A 19,612-nucleotide genomic window follows, 5' to 3' on the forward strand; every position below is an offset into this window, starting at 1 on the left:
GACTTGAGACTCGCATAGACTGGCCTGATCCTTTTACAGCAAAGGGAACTGAGGTGCGGAGCGTTGATTGACAGTCCCAAGGATGCACCAGTGAGGCAGGGGAAAGGCTGGGCTGCTCACACCTCCTGCAGCACCAGTCCCCAGGGAAGCTGTGGGAAGATTGGGTTTGCCAGATAGGCTGGTGGGCAGAGGGGGAAACCCAATCAGGGAGGCAGAGATCTGGCTCTGCCCTGGTCTCTCAGGCCAAACAGCCACCAAGATGCCCTTTGGCCCCAAGTCCTATCTACAAATAAGAGAAAGCACAGGCCTGCATTACTGGAGGCCCTCTGAGAAAGAGTGGGAGCCTCGGACCCAGGACTCCCAGCAGCTCTGGATTTGATGCTTTGTGTTCAGTAAACTTACTGTCTTAGTGCATTCAGCCTGCTATAATGCAAAGCCACAGACTGGATGGCTGATGAACAACAAAATTATTTCTTGCAGTTCTAGGGGCTGGACGTCTGAGAGGGTGCCAGCGTGGTTAGGTGGGGCTCTTTCAGATCACAGGCTTCTTGTTCTATCCTCACATGGTGGAAGGGGCCAGGAGCTCCATGGGGCCTCTTATGAGGGTACTAATCCCACTCACCAGGGCTCCACCCCATGGCCTATGCGCCTCCCGAAGGACCTACCTCTGACACCATTACATTGGGCACTAGGATGCCAACATGTGAATTTGGTGGGTGGAGCACAACCATTCAGACCACAGCACTTATTACTTAAGTCTAGCAATTGTGCAGAAAAGGGGACAAGCCCTGAGAGGTCAGCTCCATGACTTTTCACGAAGTGAACACATCTCTGTTCGTGTAGCCAGCACCTCAGAAGTCACGGCTTGCAGCCTTGATTCTGTCCAGTTCCCTGTTACAGCCCAGAGAGTTTATCCCGTTCAGCGTGGAACTTCCAGAGGTTTGAGAAGGGAGAACCACTGAGTTATTGTGGCTCATTGTTAACCAGACCCAAGTGCTGGGACAGAACCAGAAGCCCGGTGGCGACATCTTTGACCTGTGGCCTCGGTGGCCTCTGCTCCTTCCCTTCCCTCACACCCCTCTGACCTGGACCCCACCCACATTCTTACTTCTTCCCATTCCCATCCCCCCATCATCCCTTTTCTTCTATCTAGGTAGGACAATTTTTCTTCCTCAGTTGTTTTTTCTGAAATAATTTTTGTCCTTAATTTAGCAATGGGCTGTTTATATTACTTTTATCCAAGTTAAAAACACACACACATAATTTTAGACTTGTTTGGTATATGATCTTCAGGAATTATTTTTTCTTTATGACTTTCTTGATTAAAAAACAAAATTCACACCTTCCCCAGCTGTAGGCATGGTCTGCCCAGGCCGACTGTGTGTAGAAGCCTCAGGTGTGTAAACTGCAGTGGGGGCTGAGTGTGTGCCTGGCTCCTAGGAGTTGTAATTTTTGATTTTATTTTTTCTGAATGCCAAAGGGAGGTTTAAAACCTCTTACAAAGGAATGGTACTTCAAGAAAACAATTCAGAAGCGAGGCACTTTTATTTCTAAATTCTTTTTAATGCTTCTCTTACTTTTGCTATATCTTTTTGCATCATAAAAATATACTTGTCTTCCTTTAAAACTGTAGGAAATACATTTCGTTCATGCAGTGTGGGGTTAAAATGGTATCTTTGAAGATTCCTCAGCTATATCTTTAATTCTCTGAACAGCCTGAAAGGGGCGGAACGGGGGACTGGGTATGTGTGTGTGTGTGAGTTTGCTGGGGCTGCCACGACCGAAGAGGATCTTCAACTACAGGAATCTACTGTCCCATGTTTATGGAGGCTGGAAGTCCAAAATCAAGGGGTTGGCAGGGTTGGTTCCTTTGAGAGCTGTGAGGGAGGGAGCGGTGCCAGGCCTTTCTCCTTGGCTTGGGAATGGCTGTCTTTCCTCTAAGTGTGTCTGTCTCTGTGTCCAAATTTCCCCCTTTTATGAAGACACCGGTTGTGTTGGATTAGGGCCCTCTCTAAAGGCCTTATTTTAACCTGATGACCTGTCTCCAAGTAAGGCCATACCGAGGTACCGGACTTCCTTTTGTCTTTTTCTTTGTCGGGCGGAGGGAACCACAGTTCAGCCCCTAACAGTGTGTATGTGAAAACCACAGTGGGGCTTGTCATTCAGAAGCCACTGGCCACGTCGTCCAGGTTGGGAGGTCAGAGCGGATGTGGCCTGGCAGCCCGGGCAGACGGGGCCACGGGGGAGGGCAGAATGCTACTGTGTGCCCAGTGCCTGTCCTCAGTCCCTCTTTTTTCTCTGACACCCCTGGGAGCGGGCAGGCAGTGGGGTGGGTTTAATGAATGCACTCTGTGATTTGGAGGGGAGTCAGGAAGCAGAGAGGCCTGGCTGGGAGACGGTGGGCCATGGTCCCTGCCATCAGTGGCGAGATTAGATTCCTGGGCACAGTTACTGCTGCCACCGTCTGAACGGGGCTAACACTCAGGATCACTGTGAGGAGTAAATGATGTCACTTACAAGACGTGGCCACTGCAGTGCCTGGCACAGGGCAGGTGCTCAGCAAATGGCTTATAGTTGTCTGTTTTGCCCTACACGAGCCCTGATGGGAGTGTTGGTGTGTGTGCTGGATAGTGCCTGTTCTGTTCCTTTAGCTTCTGGTTCTCTCTGTTGATCTCATCTATTGATGCAGCACTTACTTTACAGTTCCTAAGTCCGCTACCTGTGTTACCCTTAGAGCTTTGTGAGAGAGGTAGATGGTACTATCCCCACTGTTCAGAAAGGGTCACTGAGGCAGAGCGGCCCTGGATCACATGAGGGGCAACTGGCCGCTCCAGGCATGAGCTTCAGGCCTTCTCATGTCGGGCCTGGGCCACTACGGGAAAACCAAACCGAACAAAAAAAACAGCAACGAAGTAGGGAAGACAGCACTGTTAAATTTCTATTTGTACAAATCAGGAAAAATTTGAAGATTTTTTTTTTTTTTAGGTTTTTGACTAGAAAATAGAATCTGTACAAGAAGTTAGCGTGTTCTCCCTTCGACACCCCATCCTGCGGGCAGTTGCGTCATTCCCTGTGTGTCCTTCAGAATTTCCATTGCACCGTCCAGTGTTTCTTTTTGCAAAAACAAGTCCGTCGTTTTCTTTTCTCCCCTTTTTTCACATGACAAGTAGAATATCATATGTTCTGTACCTTGCTTTTTTCTTCCACTAAGTATGTATTCTGGGTGTCATTTCAGATCACTATGCAGGGAGCATCAATATTTCTCCCGAAGTGTTACTGAAGTACATAGAACATGTGCAGTAAAGCACACATATTTCTCAAGAGTACCGCATGATGAATTTTTACACACGTGCACGCCCATGTAACTAACCATCTTCTAGATGGAGGTACAGCCTCCCAGCTTCCTGGTGCTCCTTCTAGTCAGTAACCCCCTCAAAGCAACCACCGTTTTGCTTCTGTCTCCCAGTGTCTTTTACCTGCTCTTGGTCTTCACTTCTCTCTGATTTTGGAAAGCAGCTTGCTTCCTTGCTTAAATGCAGTGTGCCTGCGGAGCACCGGAGATGTGGAAACACAGATCCCCGGGCTCCTCTTCGAGTTTCTGGCTTAGTGGGCCTGGGTAGGTGTGCAGGAATGTACGTCTCTGCGCTCCCGGTGACGCTGGCGCGGTTGGTCCACAGCCACACTTTGCGATGTGTTATGACGGTGGCTCGTTTAACCGGTCCCCTATAGATGAAAACAACTTGGGTTGTTTCCATTCGTTTATTGGTTAACACAGGGCTGCCGTGCATAACCTTGTACGCATGTTATTTGAACATAGCGGGTACTAACAATAAGATCAACTCCCAGAAGTGGAATTTCTGCATAAAAGGGCCGATGCATTTGTAATCTCGATGGAAACAGCCACGTTGCCCTTCCTGCGAGGTGGCGCATTTTGCATTCCCACTAGCAGAGAGCCTGTTTCTCTACAGCCTCAGCAAGAGGGCATTGTCAAGCTCCAGATTTTTGCCAATCTGATAGGTATAAAATGGTATCTCCTTGTAGCTTTCATTTGCATTTCTCTCTTCTGTATAAGGCTGTGCATCTTTTTAAATGTATAAGGGCCATCTGTGTGTGTTTTTCTGTCTGTGAATTATCTGTTCATATCCTTTGCCCATTCTCTGTCTTTTTATCCTCAAGTTCTAGGAGCTGTTTACATATTAGCAAGATTAGCCTTTTGTGTATGATCTGAATTGGAAATATTTCCTCCTAGGTAATCATTTGCCCCTTGATTTTGCTTAAGGTGGCTTTTTTCCTACTTAAATTTGGATTCATATATATGTATGTATGTATACATGTGTGTATATGTATATATTGTAAAAGATTCGAAATAATGTGAAAACAAGAGTTAGAGTTGGCTGTAGCACAGAAACCACTCAAAAATAAGTTTTACAATCGCAGATTTGCAGTGGTGAGGGAGGACACTGGGCAGGAGAGAAGCCTCTAATTTGTGCATTGATGCTGTTTAAACAGCTAGTTTTTCAGACAAAGGCAGAGCCAGCCTCATGGGTTTGGACTCTAAGGAGGTATGAAAAACACAACAAGTGGCCGCCAACCAGCTCCGGTCACAGGAAGGAGGTCAGAACGTGCACAGTGGTATCAAGATAAGATCGGAACCTGTCAAGGCAGGCAGGAGAAGCGCTTACAGGTGACACCAAATGAAACAGAAAACCATCTTGTAGTCATAGGAAGCAAAACAGGAGGTCAATGAGAATGTCAGTCCCACCCCGCCGGCGTGGAGTGGTTTGATTCCCGTTCAGGGCACATGCCCGGGCTGTGGGCTCGATCCCCAGTGTGGGGTGTGCAGGAGGCAGTTGATCAATGATTATCTCTCATTGATGTTTCTATCTCTCTCTTCCTCTCCCTTCATCTCTGAAATCAATTAAAAAATAATAATAATAATAATAAAGAATGTTACTCCGGAAAAGGGACAGAGGTCGTCAAAAGGACCAAGGCTCTTACTGATTTTTTTTAGCTGTCTTTTAAAATTATGATCAGAGATAAGCAAAGTAAGCAGTGTCACTTTTGATGGCAAATGGGATAACTCCTCTATAGTTGGAAGATCATTATTGAAATTGAAGGTGCTCTCTTTCAAACCTAGATTAATTTCCACAGCAGGGCATATTGATATACTCCGGGGGGGGGGGGGGGTGTAGGAAGAAGACTCATAGAATATTGGTGTTGGAAAGCTGCCAGCGGTCATCTAGGCTAGAGAGTGCAAATTGGTGGCCTGCGGTCAGAATTGGCTTCAGATGTATTTTCTTTGGCCAGCTTGGTGTTGGTCCATAACGTGTTTTTAAAATTTTTGGATTAGTCACCAATATTTTTAAATTTTTGGATTAGTCATCAATATCTCCCTCTTTGCTTTTGAAATATCGAGAATCTGGCCACACGGGGCTGGTACCCCTCCCGGGGCGACCGCGGCCGAAGCCCCTTCCCAGCCCCGTGGGACACTTGCTCTGCAGTTTTCCACAGTCAAACCAATGCATCCTCTCTAGTGCACCCTGCCATTGAGACTGTCACCATTTATCCCCGTTTTAACTGGTTTTTGTTTTAGTGAGATTAAAGGAGAGTGGATATTCCTTCTGTTGTTGTTGTTGTTTGTTTGTTAATCCTCACCCGAGGATATTTTTTTCCCATTGATTTTTAGAGAAAAGGGAGGGGGAGAGACAGAAAGAGAGAGAAACATCAATGTAAGAGAGACAAACCGATTGGTTGCCTCCTGCATGCACCCAAACCTGGGCCAGGGACGAGCCTGCCAGCAAGGAATGTGCCCTTGACCGGAATCAAAACTGGGACGGGACCCTTCAGTTCGAGGGCTGACGCTCTGTCCACTGAGACAAACCAGCTAGAGCGAAAGTGGATATTTCCTACACGTGTTCCTCTGTCCTGGTGGAAATGGGAAAGATAGGCCAAGAGGGTGGCACGTTGAAGGAAAAGCAGTGGAAAGTGTGCTGTGGAAGGGACCTCTGTGTACTCTGCATGGAAAGGATTTATCTTCAGACACCTGGACCACTTTGCTGGTTTGTGCTGCCCACCTGGTCCCTGTAGGCCTTTTGCTGTGACTTGTGACCAGAATCACCTCTCTGGTCTGAGAGCTCAGAGACATGCCGACACTTGCTCTTCTAAAGAATTATTCAGGTTCCTGCCAAACCACTGCCGTTCTTTTCGCGAGCTCATGGGACGGGGGAGTGGGAGCTGGAACTGGGGTAGGGAGGGGGTTTTTATAAGAATTCGTGAGCAACCAAAAGTTGAAAAAGAAAAGAATCAAAACCATCAGTTTGTGTATAGCCTCCTAGAAGAACACAGAGTTCCAGCCTCCATAACTCTGTGGAAAGAGAGCAGACGGGGTCAAACCAATTTACTTTCCTGCTCTGATCAGAAGGAAGACGGCACATAAGGGGAAGCAGAGAGAGAACGCGTATGAATCAGAGCACAACTTTAGGGTGTTTGCATGTGATACTGCTTGTTAGGATTGTAGGAGACAGAGATCAAAGGGGCGGCTTCTTACCAGTAAGTATTCAGGGCCTGGGGAGGGCATGAGGGGGCCGGGTTGACCCCAAGATGGCTTTTGGACAGTGGGAGACCTGAGAAATGGCCCATGTCCCTTAACTCTCTGGATCCTGTTTCTTCATTCGCTTTCCTTGCTTATCTTATGAGATGGTTCTGAGGATCAAGCAAGACAGCACACGTTGAAGAATTGTGAAAGCATGGAGGCCTCCCGGGTACAGATGAGATGGCAGAAGGAGCTTTGGGATCCTTCTCCACAGCCAGTCCATCAGCTGCTGCTTTTGATTCCGTCACCCACATCTCTCCGAACTTGTCTTCTCTCCACTGCTCTGCCGCCTTCCTAGTGCAGGCCCCCAGCGCCACCCCGGCCCAGGATCCCTGCAGGCGCCTTCTAACCTCTCCCTGCCTCTCTAACCCATTCAACATATGGCAGGAGAGGGATCGTTATAAATATGTGTGTAACTAATATCCTCCAGTAGCTTTCCACGTAAGCGGGCCCTTGGTCCCAGGGCCTGTACCTCTGCAGCCTGCCCCCCTCCCCCCCCCCCGCCCTGCTCTCTACCTTCACCTCATTCCTCAGCCCACCCGCCCTCCCGAGCTCTCCCCCCTGCACTCCTCGGCTTCTCTGTCCTCTTCACCCTCCGTGAGGCTTCTGCTCCTTGTTATTTCCCCCTCAGGCTTCACTCTATGTCAAAGCATTTATCACACCAGGCAGCTGGTGTCTGTTTTAAATTGTGGTGAAATGCATCCTATATAATAAAAGGCTAACATGCAAATTGTCCCCTCAACCCGGGTTCAACCAGGGGGCAGGGCCTGCTGGCCAACTGCCCGCGGCCCCTCCCCCCGGCAGACCCAACTCAATCAGCACCAATCAGAGCAGGCTGGCTGGACCCCACCCGTGCACAAATTTGTGCACCGGGCCTCTAGTATACCATACTTTCCGGTGTATAAAACGACTGGGCGTATAAGAGTTTCCTGGGTTAAAAAGTCGTTTTATACGCCGGAAAATATGATATATTGGACTATATTGGTGGGATTAGACGTAATGGATTAGATATATTGGACTACCGTATTTTCCGGCATATAAGATGACTTTTTAACCCAGGAAAATCTTATATGTCCATTCGTCTTATACGCCGGAAAATACGGTAATATAAAATTTACAGTCTTTGCCATTTCTAAGTGTCCATTTCAGTAGTGTTAAGTACATTCATATTGTTGGGCAAAGAATCTTGCAAAACTGAAACTTTGTACCCATTAAACAGCAATTCTCCATTCCCCTTTTCCCATCCCCTAGCAACCATCATTCTACTTTATTTTTTCTTGAATTAATCCTCACCCGAGGATATTTTCCCATTGATTTTTAGAGTGAGTGGAAGGGAGCAGGAGAGATAGAAAAAGAGAGAAACATTGATGTGATAGAGATACATCAATTGGTTGCCTCCCATACACACTCCGACCAGGGCCGGGATTAAGCCTGCAACCCATGTACATGCCCTTGACTGGAATTGAACCTGGGACCTTTCAGTCCATGGTCCGACACTCTATCCACTGAGCCAAACCGGCTAGGGCCATTCTACTTTCTGTGTCTATGAATTTGACTACTTTAGGAACTTCATATGATGGAATCATACAGTATTTATCTCTTCATGACTGGCTTGTTTAGCGTAGTGTCCTTTAGCTTCATCTATGCTGTTATGTGACAGGATTTCCTTCCTTTTTAAGGTGAATCATATTCTTTTATGTGTATAACCACATTTTGTTTCTCCACTCATCTGTTGATAGACACTTGGTTGTTCCCACCCTTGGCTGTTGAATAATGCTGCTATGAACAAGGGTGTGCAAATGTCTCTTCAAGACCCTGATCCCAGTTCTTTGGAGTATACATCCAGAAGTTGGATTGCTGGATCATGTGATAGTTCTGTTTTAAACTTTGAGGAACCACCATACTGTTTTCCACAGTGACTGTACCATTTTATATTCCCACAAACAATGCACAGATTCTAATTTATACACATCCTCGCCAACACTTGTTATTTTCTGTTTGTTTTTACCCCCCACCACCCGCGTTATGGCCATTCTAATGCATGTGAGGTGGTGTCTCACTGTCGTTTCAGTTTGCATTTTCCTAATGATAGTGATGTTGAGCACCTTTTCGTGTACCTGTTGCCCATTGGTATGTCTTATTTAGAGAAATACCTATTAAAGCCCATTGAATAGATATTTTTAGAGTAATTGCTTGTTTTTGTTGCTGTAGAATTCTTTGGCCTCCGGTTTTTCAGTATAGGAGAGTTGGATGCGACCTGCTAAGCTCCAAAAGGGCAGGGTCATGCCCGCCTTGCTCGTTGCCATCTCCTCAGTGCCCAGCATGGAGCCTTGGACATGGTTGATTGGTTGATGAGCAAACATGCATGTAGCTCTCAACAGCGAAGGAACAAAGTAATGTACTAATCATACATTCATTCTTGTTTCAAGAAGGATTTAGGGCTATAGTCACATCTCTTTGCAGCCATCTCTTTGGGCACTTGGGGTGGAGAATGGCGTGACCCTGAATAGATTTTAAAATGGATAATTCAAAGTCTTGAAATGTGTGATTTCACTGCTTTTGGACTGTGCTTTTTTTGGTGTTTAGCATGACTCCCATTTTGCCTAATTATGCTGGTCTTGATGATTAAACTTCGCTTGTGGCTAGTGATTTTACAATTCCAAAATATGCTGCCATCTAATTAATTAGTCTCCTTTGATCCTCCCTTCTGAAGGAGGTGGGGAAAATGTCATCGAGCTTTACAGATGGATGACAGGAAGGAGGCTAGCCCCACACCCATCTTTCCTCCCTCTGCTGGTCTTCTCCTCCATCCTCAGTGCCTGACTCACCACCCCGCCCCCCAGATCTCAGGCCCTTCGGAGGGTCACCAGCTAATCTTATTAGTTCTGTCCCTGGCAGCCTCCCCTCTCCCGCCCTCTCTTTCCTGCTCTCTGAGCTACTCACTTGGACCACTCCTCACCTGGACCACTCCTGCGACAGCTCCCTGTGGTGTCTTTACCTCCTGGCTCCATGCTGTTCACTGCTACCAGAGTAAACTTTCCAAAACCCCCATTTTATCATTTTCTTGTTGAATTTGAATTCTTCAATGTCTCCATCTAGCCTTCAGGATAAAGCCCACACCCTTTCACGTGGCACCCAGGCCACTCTCAGCGGCCCCATCACCTGCCATGACCACCTCCCCATTCCTGTCGCATTCCAACCTCATTCCCTGCATTCTTTGCTGATGCCACCTCCTCTGCCTGGGATGACCCCTACTTACTCCCGGGATTCTGTTCACCCTGACCTGCTACCTCACTGCTTCACCAGCCGGAGTCAGGCCTGGCCTGCCTTGGCTCCCTGTGTTTCTGTGTTTACCTCTTGGTACCATGTGCCTGTCTGTAGGTAGCGGGACATTTATTTCAGTCTCCTTGTGGGTCTGTGCATCCTGCGGCCCGGGCAGTCTTCTGTCCCTATTTCAACAGCTAGCCCAGTGCCTCTCACAGAGTACGTCTCTGTGGAAAGGAGCAGGGAGAGGAAAAAGGAAAGTGTGTCTGGTTTCAGAGTTCATGTGCTCCCTGTCCTTGCCATCCCCCTCACCCCTGCCCGCTGTCACAGTCCCCCAGCCCAGGGTGTCGGAGGCTGCGGTTGACTCTCAGTGACCTAACGGGCTCTGCTTTGAGGCCACCCTGAAACTCACCTTCCTGCTGGTGACTGCATCCCAGCAGGGCGATGACTCATGCGTGTGACTCAGCGAGAATGCAGCACAGCTGGAAGGGCGGCCAGTGTGTCTGCTGGTGGGAGGGCAGTTACCGAGCAGCAGCCATCCAGGCCCAAGTTCACAAACTCTGGCAGCCCTGCGCCTGCTACTCAGACGTGGGTGTAAGTCCTCTGTCCACGGAGAAAGAGACTGTACTAGCCGAGCTTCGGAAGACTTACTATATCTAGGATTCCAGTTGATTACTATTAAATAATATTTTCATAAACCATTTATTGCATGTTCACCATCGTCATAGGCACTGTGATAACCATCTTGCCTGCAAATTATCTCATTTTATTCTCATAACCAGAGGCCCGGGGGGCGGGTTCCTCAGCCCTGCACCCTCTCACAGTCTGGCAGCCCTTGGGGAATATCCGACTGATGGCTTAGGCCCGCTCCCCCTGGGCCTAAGCCGGCAGTCGGACATTCTTAGCGCTGCTGTGGAGGCAGGAGAGGCTACCGCCACCGCTGCTGTGCTCACCAGCTGTGAGCCTGGCTTCTGGCTGAGTGGTGCTCCCCCTGTGGGAACGCACTCACCACCAGGGAGCAGCCCCTGCATTAAGCGTCTGCCCCCTGGTGGTCAGTGCCCGTCATAGTGACTGGTCGTTCTGCTGTTTGGTTGATTTGCATATTAGCCTTTTATTATATAGAATAGTGTACTTCTCCTAACATCAACAACACAAATAGTAGCAAATACATATGTAGCAGATACTATTCTAAGCACTTTGCATTAAGTCATCTAATTCTCACAATAACCTTACGATACAGAAACTGCTGTTACCTTCATTTTACAGATGAGGAAACTGAGGCACAGAAAGGCCACACATTAGAGGTGCCCCAGAGTCACATAGGAAGTAAATGGCAGCTGTGATACCAACTCGGGCTTCTCAGTCCACACTCTGAACCCCTGTGCTGTGCCTCCCTGATGAAGTGTAACTACAGTCCTGTTCACAGGGGAAGAAACTGCAGCTCAGAGAGGGTGGTCACTTCTCCGTAGACACACAGCCCGGGAGTGATCGTGATGGGCTGTCTCCAGCCCCTGGCTTGTGACCACTGTGCTCTCCTGCCCAGGCTCAGGAGGTGGAGCCATCACACATTGGCGTGTGTTTGGTTCCCCTGAGCCCTCCCCGTGGGCACTTTCCCAGGGTCAAGGCCAGAGGTAGGATTCTAGGGAAGAAACTCTTTCTTCAAAAGGAAAGCACTGATGACGCATCCAGGTCTGCTTTCAGTTTGGGGTGCCAGAGCGCTTCCTCGCCCCAGGAATGCTGACGTGCCTCTTCTTACCTCCTCAGACAGCGAGACCGTGCACTACCACTACGGGCCGAAGGACCTGGTCACAATCCTGTTCTACATCTTCATCACCATCATCTTGCACGCTGTGGTTCAGGAGTACATTTTAGACGTAAGTGAGGCGTCTAGATTCCGAAACCAGAAACGGGGGAGATGCGTGGGCCGCAGGAGCTCACCCGGGAGGAGCTCTGGACCTCGTCACCCCCAATTTCATGCCCCGGTGGGTCCTGTTGACTGGCCGTCTCTCACACACTTTGGTCTCTGTCCCTCTCACAGGCTTCTTTAGCCAGCGCACGAAACAGCAGTGCTTATTGTGCGGAGAGAACTGCCTGAAATAAGACAGGACAGCGTCCCTGTGGTCTGTCCTGCACAGGCTGGTTGGGTTGCTTTCTTTACATCTAGGCTGCGGACACTAATCTCGCTGCTTCCTCTAAATGCTCGCTTCACGTAGCACTCTGTGCACACAGTAGTCCTACACTGAACAACGTGGATTATGGCTGGCTTCCAACTTTAACCTTCTTTTGTGGGAAGAAGCAGGAGTTTGAAAGCTGCCCATTACCAATACACTTGCATATTAATATGTGGGATTCTCTTTATTCTTTAGAAAATCAGCAAAAGGCTTCATCTCTCCAAGGTCAAACACAGCAAGTTCAACGAATCTGGACAGCTGGTTGTCTTTCATCTCAGCTCGGTGATCTGGTGCTTCTACGTGGCGGTGACGGTGAGTGGTCCTCGCGGCTTCTCTCCTGGGGAAGGAAATGAGGAAGGAGCTGTATGGAAAACCTGGGGCCGTTCCTTAGAACTGAAGCCATCTTTCCGTCCTCACGGTACCGTGAGAGAGGGCCAAAGTGAGACAAATGCCATCTTTACAGCTGGAGAGAGTCATCTTGTCCAAGGTGAACACTTGTTGTAGTTACTGTGTGAGGTTACAGTAATGGTACTGTGTCTCTGGATGGCCCTGTATCATGTTACGGGGCGCCCTGCAAAAACAGTCCCACCAGACAAATTTATGTTCCTTCGGGCGCCCGCCCATGTTAAGAATTGCAGAAACCCAAGCTCAGGTTCCAAAGCGTGCCCACAGTCACGTGCTTCCGGAGTATCCGGGGTGGGGTTCTAAGTCGAGCGTGCTTTCTGTTTTACTGCATTGGCCTCCTGCAGGCAAGTCCAGCGGCCCTCTGTCCGCACATCAAGTCCTGTGAGGGTCAGTGCCGTTCTCACAGATGCCTGGCGGGCCAGTTACCCACCTCCCCTTCCAACCAGGGGACTCTTATTTCAAACAGCCTTTGATACAGCAGAATTCCTTCGAGCAAAAGAATGTGGACAGCCCTTTGGGGTTCACTGTAACGAGACCCAGCCTGTGCTGCTAGGAAGTGTTTAATTAGCATCCCCCACCCCACTTCCCAGCCTGGAGCACCACCTGCCTGCAACCTGGCCATTTCTCAGGGGCTGCATTGTCCCGTGAGAAGCCCAGCAGCCCCGTGGCGTTTTAGACATTTCCTTTGCTGCGTCCTGCTTCCTGCACTGACGGTGATGAGCACTCACTCCCTGCGGGCGCTCTGCCCCAGAGCGGACCGCTCACGTCATCTTCTCTAAGAAGTGGACCAGTCTTCTGTGCGTTGCTTTTATTTCCGTTATCGTTCAATCACAGAACGGTTCTCCTGAACAGAACGCGGGGGATGTGAAATGCGGGACCTGAGATGCCTGTCCTCCTGAGCAGGGCTGTCCTGTGCTCTGTCCAGGGCCGGACTTCCAGGCAGCCGTGTGAGCAGCGCCCCCTGCTGTTGTGCGGCACACATCCTGGCCCCAGGAAGTCTAGGTGCTTCTGATTGCAGACTCCCCCGGCCCCGGTGGTTGGCTCATGCCTGTCTCTGGAGACCCTGAGCTTCTAGGAGGCAGAACAGCTCGGGGGCCACGTGTAACTGGTCTTTCAGCAGCAGCATTGCCTCATCTCCGAGTGAATCACTCTTACCCTTTCTGCCTCCCCTGACGCCGCACAGCACAGCTGTGACACATCGAGGCCAGATTGGAGGCCCACAGCCAAGTTACTTAGCACCCTTCCAGGGTGTGAAATGCGGCTGCTCTGTCTGCTTCTCTCTGCCTTCAAGGGCTTGAAAATGATGATGCTAATTAGTCTGGGAGAATATAGCACTTTGAGGGGGAAAGCTCATAACAGGCTTTTATTACGGTGACAGCCGGTTCCCCACTCAACATGTCGACAGGAAATGGAGACCTGGGGGACCCTGGACTACAGTGACTCCACCCCCTAACACCCGTAGCTCCTGGCCCTACCCACCCTGCCTTTCTCACAGGACAGTTCTGGCTGGAATGAGAGTGGCTGAGGAAGAAGAGAGGGCAGTTTTGTAAAAGGAGTGAAAACAGCTAGTTTCGTTTAAAAATCACATTTTTATGTTACGACACACATCTTTCTGGATTCTTCTCTTTCTTTTACCCTCCACAGTCAGTTCATCAGCAGGTCCCCACCCCACCCCCAGAACACACCGAGGTTCTGTCAGCTGCCCTCCACCTGCGCACGCGCGCGCATACACACACACACACACACACACACACCCTCCCTCCCTCCCTCCCTCCCTCCCTCCCTGGCCAGCATTCTCTTCAGGGGAGACTCTGCCCCAGGGCACGGTTGGCAACATGCTAGTGGCATCTCGTGGGTACAGGCCAGGGATGCTGCTGAATATCCTACTGTGCACAGGACAGTCCCCACAACGAAGAATGACCCAGTCCCAGATGTCAGTGCCCAGGTTGGGGAGGCCACCTGTAGTCCCGGCCACCATCATCTCTTGCCTGGATCACCGCACCTCCTCCTTCTAGAAGGAGGCTGTTTCCACGCCTGTACTCTCCCACCCCTTTCTGCTCAGCCAGACAGATCTTTTCAGAATGCAAAGCAAACCATGCATTTTCTTGCTTAAAAGTCCCGTCCTTCTTGCAGTGAAACCATTTTCTTCCCGACTCCTGTGCTCTGGGCCCTGCCGGCCCTCCCATCTCATCTCACTGGCCCCATCTCATCCCACTGCCCTTCCCTGGCTCCTCCATCCCGCCACCCCTGCTGGCTCCTTTCTGCTATCGAGTCTCCACCTAATGGCACCTCCTCAGAGACCCCCCATTTGTGTTTTCTGCACTGTGCCCATTGCTGGGGTGTTTGTCTTGTTCATATGTGTATTCTCTGCTGTCTGTCTCTCCCCCTGGACCTCGAGCTGCTCCCTAACTATTGGTTATGAGAATGAATGAACTACAAAATGCATCTTCTTGCTCCAAACTTCAATGGTTTTTATTTTTTCCCCAAGAGGTTTTAAAATAATGAATTATTTTTATAAACATCATAGACGATTACTTTTTTAAAAAAGTATGAAAAATGAAAGCAAAAATTTACCCTCAAATTCCTCCCTCCAGAAAGAACCAGTTTTATTTCAGTGTTTGACTCAGATGATTCTTTCTGCATTTATTTATACAGGCAGAGTGATAGGAGCGTGGCTGGGCCAACCAACCGTTTTATAAGAATCTCACCTCCGACTTTTAACTTACCTTTGAACGCCTCTTCATTGGTCAGGGCAAAACACACACACACAGCCCCGAGGAAAGCGGGGTGGGTGGGCATTTGGCCTCCCTGCCTGCTTCCTGGGGATGCCTCACTTCACATTGTGAACCTCAGGTCCAGCTCTCAGGGCGAACCTGGTAGAGGGGAGACCTGTAGTGCTGGCGCTTGGGTCAGAGCTGGCATTCGCTGAGAGTGGCGCTTTCGTGCGCGGTTGTTCCGAGGACAGATGTTACAGGGTATGTCGAGTCTAGGGAGCTGACTGTGTTACACGGGATCCCGCTGTTTCTGTGGTTCTTTTTCACAAGCCAAAAAGGAAGGCTGCGGGAAAGGCAGCGATTGTCCCCGCTTGCTCAGGCCTCCCTTAGCTCACAGGTGGAACTAAAGAGGACGCGGGATTGCAGAAGCTCCCAGACCCTCTGCCGGTGGCCCTGTGGAGGGCGGGGCTCGGGGTGGATTGCAGGTGCTCCCTCTGCCACACTCGGCCCCAGGGCTCTCGGTACTTGGATGCCTGAGCTCTGAGGGTGCCCCAGCCCAGGGCCCCCCCTCCCCCCCCCCCCCCCCCCCCCCCCGCAGGCAGCTGCCTGGCCTGAGGTCTGGAAAAGGCTGTTCCCAAGGTGGTGAGTCATTGGTCCCAGGCTCCTCCTGCTCTCCTGCCCCAGCCCCTCCTACAGTCCCCAGGGACTGGCCATTTGCAAGCAGGCAGCATTTTTCTTTGCTTGTTGGCTTCAAAGTGCTGACCTCCTTGTCTCCTGAGTGAAGGGGCCAAGCCAAGGAGGGTTCCTGTCTAAAATCACATGATCAGCTGGGCTTTCATTTCTCCCAGTGCTGTCTCTCTCGGCCCGTCCTTTTGGGGCAGACACTCCTCTCCCACCTCCCTTCCCTCCTTACATCGGTGGCTGCTTCCTCTAGAAAGCAGCATTCTCGCCTCTGTGATTTCCATGGAACGAGGTGGAGAGAGTGGGTCTGATGTTCTGGTGAAGGCAGGCGAGCGAACGGCAGGGGGATAGCAGCCGTGTGGGTGTCGGAAGGCGTCCCTACCACCCCCGAATGCCCAGAACCCCCCACCTCTGTGCCCCAGTCTGTGTGTGACTGAGGAGGAAAGGACGGTGGTCGTGAGAAGAGGCTAGAAATGAAACCATGAGGGTTTGGGGTGAGACCCTTTCCTTCACATCTGCGTTACCATGGCTACACTGGTGCGTGCACCTGATCAGACTTGTCAGTTAGGTCGCTGTGCTATTGAGGCCCCAGGTTGTGGGGCTGGGGCTGAGGAATACTCCCGGGCATTTAGCGCCACGGAGGTGGGTGGATCGGCCCTCACTTGGGAATAAACTGAGGATCCAGTAGACAGGGGTGGGAACCTTTTTGCTGCCAAGGGCCATTTGGATATTTGTAACATCATTTAATGTAACTCACTTACTATAAATTAATGTTGCTATGAGAAAAGCTCCTAGGTGTGTTGAATTTTGAGTTGTGCGGCACACACAAGGCCTGCGGTTGCCTTGGCGGGGCCCGACCACATGATTTCTCGGTCTCATATGGCCCACAGGCCGGACGTTCCCCACTCCTGCCATAGACAGGATGCTGCCTCCTCCTCCTCCTCCTCCTCTTCCTCCTCCTCCATTTATGCTCCGACTTACTGAAGCAGCTGGGCCTGAGGCCATCCGACCACGAGGTTGGTGGCTCAGCTCAGGTTTTCATTGTGCTACTGAGAAAGCACCTTGTTTCAGGAGATCCTTCCTGCCTGGCCCTCCGCTTCCCTGCTTCTGAAATGCAGTCATGCTAGCATAGCCCCTCTGCCCTCCTAGTGCAGGGTCAGCCAGCATGCTCGTGGTGGATTGATGCCTCCATGCTTTGTAACCTGGGATTATAAACGCATCGTTAGCCAGGGTTTATGTATGAGAGTCCTGCACGGCCGTGGATGAGAGGATGTCCCGATGGTATCTCTGGCCCACAATATTGTTGCTGCTTCCTTAGCCAGGGGGTTTACGGACCACACAGGTGGTATAGATTTGAACGCCAAACCCCTATGAAAGCAAACCTCAGGTTATGCATTGTCAAGGGATAATATTTCTGTTTTCAGCCTCCCCCCAAGGTGAGCAGACATCGTCTTCATCTCTTCTTTCTCTGAGGCTACAGTCCTTTCAGGTCCTAACTTACACCCTAGTGTAGGGTCTCAGGCTCCTCCTCCCAGGCGCCATCTTCTGTTCCCACTTGGACATGAACACCTTGGCCCCCAACCTCACCTCGCTGCTTGTTCCTTCCACGAGCATTTCCTGAGTGCCACATGCCAGGCACAGTAGTAGACACTGCCACATGAACATACGCTGGCCCATTGATTTCTAACAGTAACTCTGGGAGGGTCAGTATTTTTATCCTCATTTTACAGGTGGGGCAGCTAAAGCTCAGGGTCCGGCCTGCTCAGAGGCCAGTGCAGCTAGTGAGAGTCAGGCCCGCCTGCAGGGCAGGCCTCTGACCCACAGAGCTCCTCCTGCTCTGGCCAGCGGGACCCCACAGGAAGGCCCTACATTTCACGGTTCCTCTTCTTTCCTCTTTCTGGCACCTGGGTGTTCGATGTGTCCCTGACCCCTGACCCCTGGGTGTGCCCAGGGCCCCAGCAGGTCTTACTTACCTTCACCTCTCTAAATGCCGTCTCTTCTCGCCTACCACAGGAAGGGTATTTAACAAACCCGAGGAGCCTCTGGGAAGACTACCCACACGTGTACCTCCCGTGAGTATTCTCATGGCTTGGTCTCCGGGGAGGAACCAGCCGGTCCTCTGGCTCCCTCCTCCCAGAAGGTGTCCGGAATAGCTGGGAGCCAGCTGGAAGGAGGGCCCTCACACCGAGCCTGTGAGGGCGCAGTCTGGTGGAGGCCGCCGGTCTCCCAGTCTGCTGGCCTGGAGACTCCCACCATGAAGTGTCGTCTGCACCTGCCCCCGTCACAGAGGAGTCTCCGCTCGGCTGCTGGACAGAACACCGTGGGCTGGGGGTGGGGGTGGATGAACCACAGAAATGTGCTTCTCAACGGTCATGCTGGAAGTCCAGGGTCAGGGTGCCCGCAGGCCAGGGTGTGGTGAGGGCCACTTCCTGTTCGTAGACAGCATTTCTCTCCCTGGTCCCCCCAAGGCCGGGTGGAGGGGTGCTTTCTGGGGCCTCTTTCACGGGGACATTAATGCCACTCCCAAGGGCTCTGCCCCCATCACCAAGTCCTCTTCTGAAGGCCCCGCCTCCTAATACCATCACACTGGGGACTAGGGTGTCCGCCTGAATTCTGAGGGGACCCAGTTCCATCTACAGCAGCCTCCTACACCACGTGAGGCACAGACGCAGGGCAGCTCCAGCAGGCTCTCTGGCTTTGACCCCCTCACACTCAAGCACACCTTCCTTCCGACCGTCCACGGCTGTGCCCTTCCTCCCTGCTCCGATGAGATGCAGGAGGGCAACAGGGGCGCGGTGCCTGGGAGGCCACGCCTTGCTGCTCCTAGGCCCGTTGAATAACACCGAGTCAGACCCTTTGCTCCTGAGGTCCTTTCACCCTTAAGTATATTCCTGCCCTCTGCTCCACCGAGCTCTCTAGCGTCAGCTCTCTCCTCCTCCTCCCCTCTCCGGGCTAAGACCCTCCTCCTCTACAACCTTTTCATCATTTTTGTTTCTTAATTTTTAAAAAAATTCTCACTTGAGGATATGTTTATTGATTTTAGAAAGAGAGGAAGGGGAAGAGAGAGAGACATTGATCAGTTGCCTTCAATATGTGTCCTGACTGGGAATCGAACCCACAGCCTTTCAGTGTGCTGGACGACCCTCCAACCAGCTGAGCCAGTGGCCAGGGCTTGGTTTGTTTTAAAAAATACATATGTTTTTATTGATTTCAGGTATAAAGGGAGAGGGAGAGAGAGTTAGAAACATCAATGATAAAATAGATCAGCTGCCTCCTGCACACCACCTACTGGGGATCGAGCCCACAACCCAGGCATGTGCCCTTGAGGGGAATCGAACCTGGGACCCTTCAGTCTGTAGGCTGACGCTCTATCTACTGACCCAAACCAGCTAGGGTGGCCAAGGCTTGTTTTTGCTTCTTTCTGTGGACTTTCTGTGTCCTCGAAGTGGTCCTGTCTGTGGAGCCGGGTCCCCAGGCCCAGGAGCCCAGTGCTCGCTGACCCCCTTCCCTCCCTCGCTCCTGGCCCTTGCCCTTCCATTCTGTGCTTGGCGGGCGCCACAGGGACGTTTCCCTCCATCCCTCCCTGTGACTCGCTCCCTTGTCTCCAGCTTCCAGGTGAAGTTTTTCTATCTGTGCCAGCTGGCCTACTGGCTGCACGCACTTCCTGAGCTGTACTTCCAGAAGGTACGGAAGGTGAGTCCTCGGTCCCCCGCTTGAAGCCATGTGGCCTCCCCTCCCCCCTGCTGTACCCAGCCATCTCAGTCCCTTCCTGTAGAAGCCCAGAG

The 19,612-nt window shown here is 50.9% G+C and overlaps 1 protein-coding gene across 2 annotated transcripts in view; it reads left to right on the forward strand.

The window, feature by feature from the left end:
• Positions 1–19,612, forward strand: part of TRAM2 (translocation associated membrane protein 2) — a 77,866-nt gene that overhangs the window by 47,416 nt on the left and 10,838 nt on the right. The window contains exons 3-6 of one of the 2 annotated variants that reach the window (XM_079780978.1): positions 11,621–11,730; positions 12,223–12,339; positions 17,841–17,899; positions 19,436–19,511. In XM_079780978.1, coding sequence (XP_079637104.1) covers positions 11,621–11,730; positions 12,223–12,339; positions 17,841–17,899; positions 19,436–19,511 — 362 coding nt within the window. Of the gene's footprint in view, positions 1–11,620; positions 11,731–12,222; positions 12,340–17,840; positions 17,900–19,435; positions 19,521–19,612 lie in introns of both variants that reach the window. The other variant, XM_079780977.1, reaches the window with a different exon arrangement.

Source organism: Cnephaeus nilssonii (assembly GCF_951640355.1).
Source record: "Cnephaeus nilssonii genome assembly, chromosome: 9".
NCBI lineage: Eukaryota > Metazoa > Chordata > Mammalia > Chiroptera > Vespertilionidae > Cnephaeus > Cnephaeus nilssonii.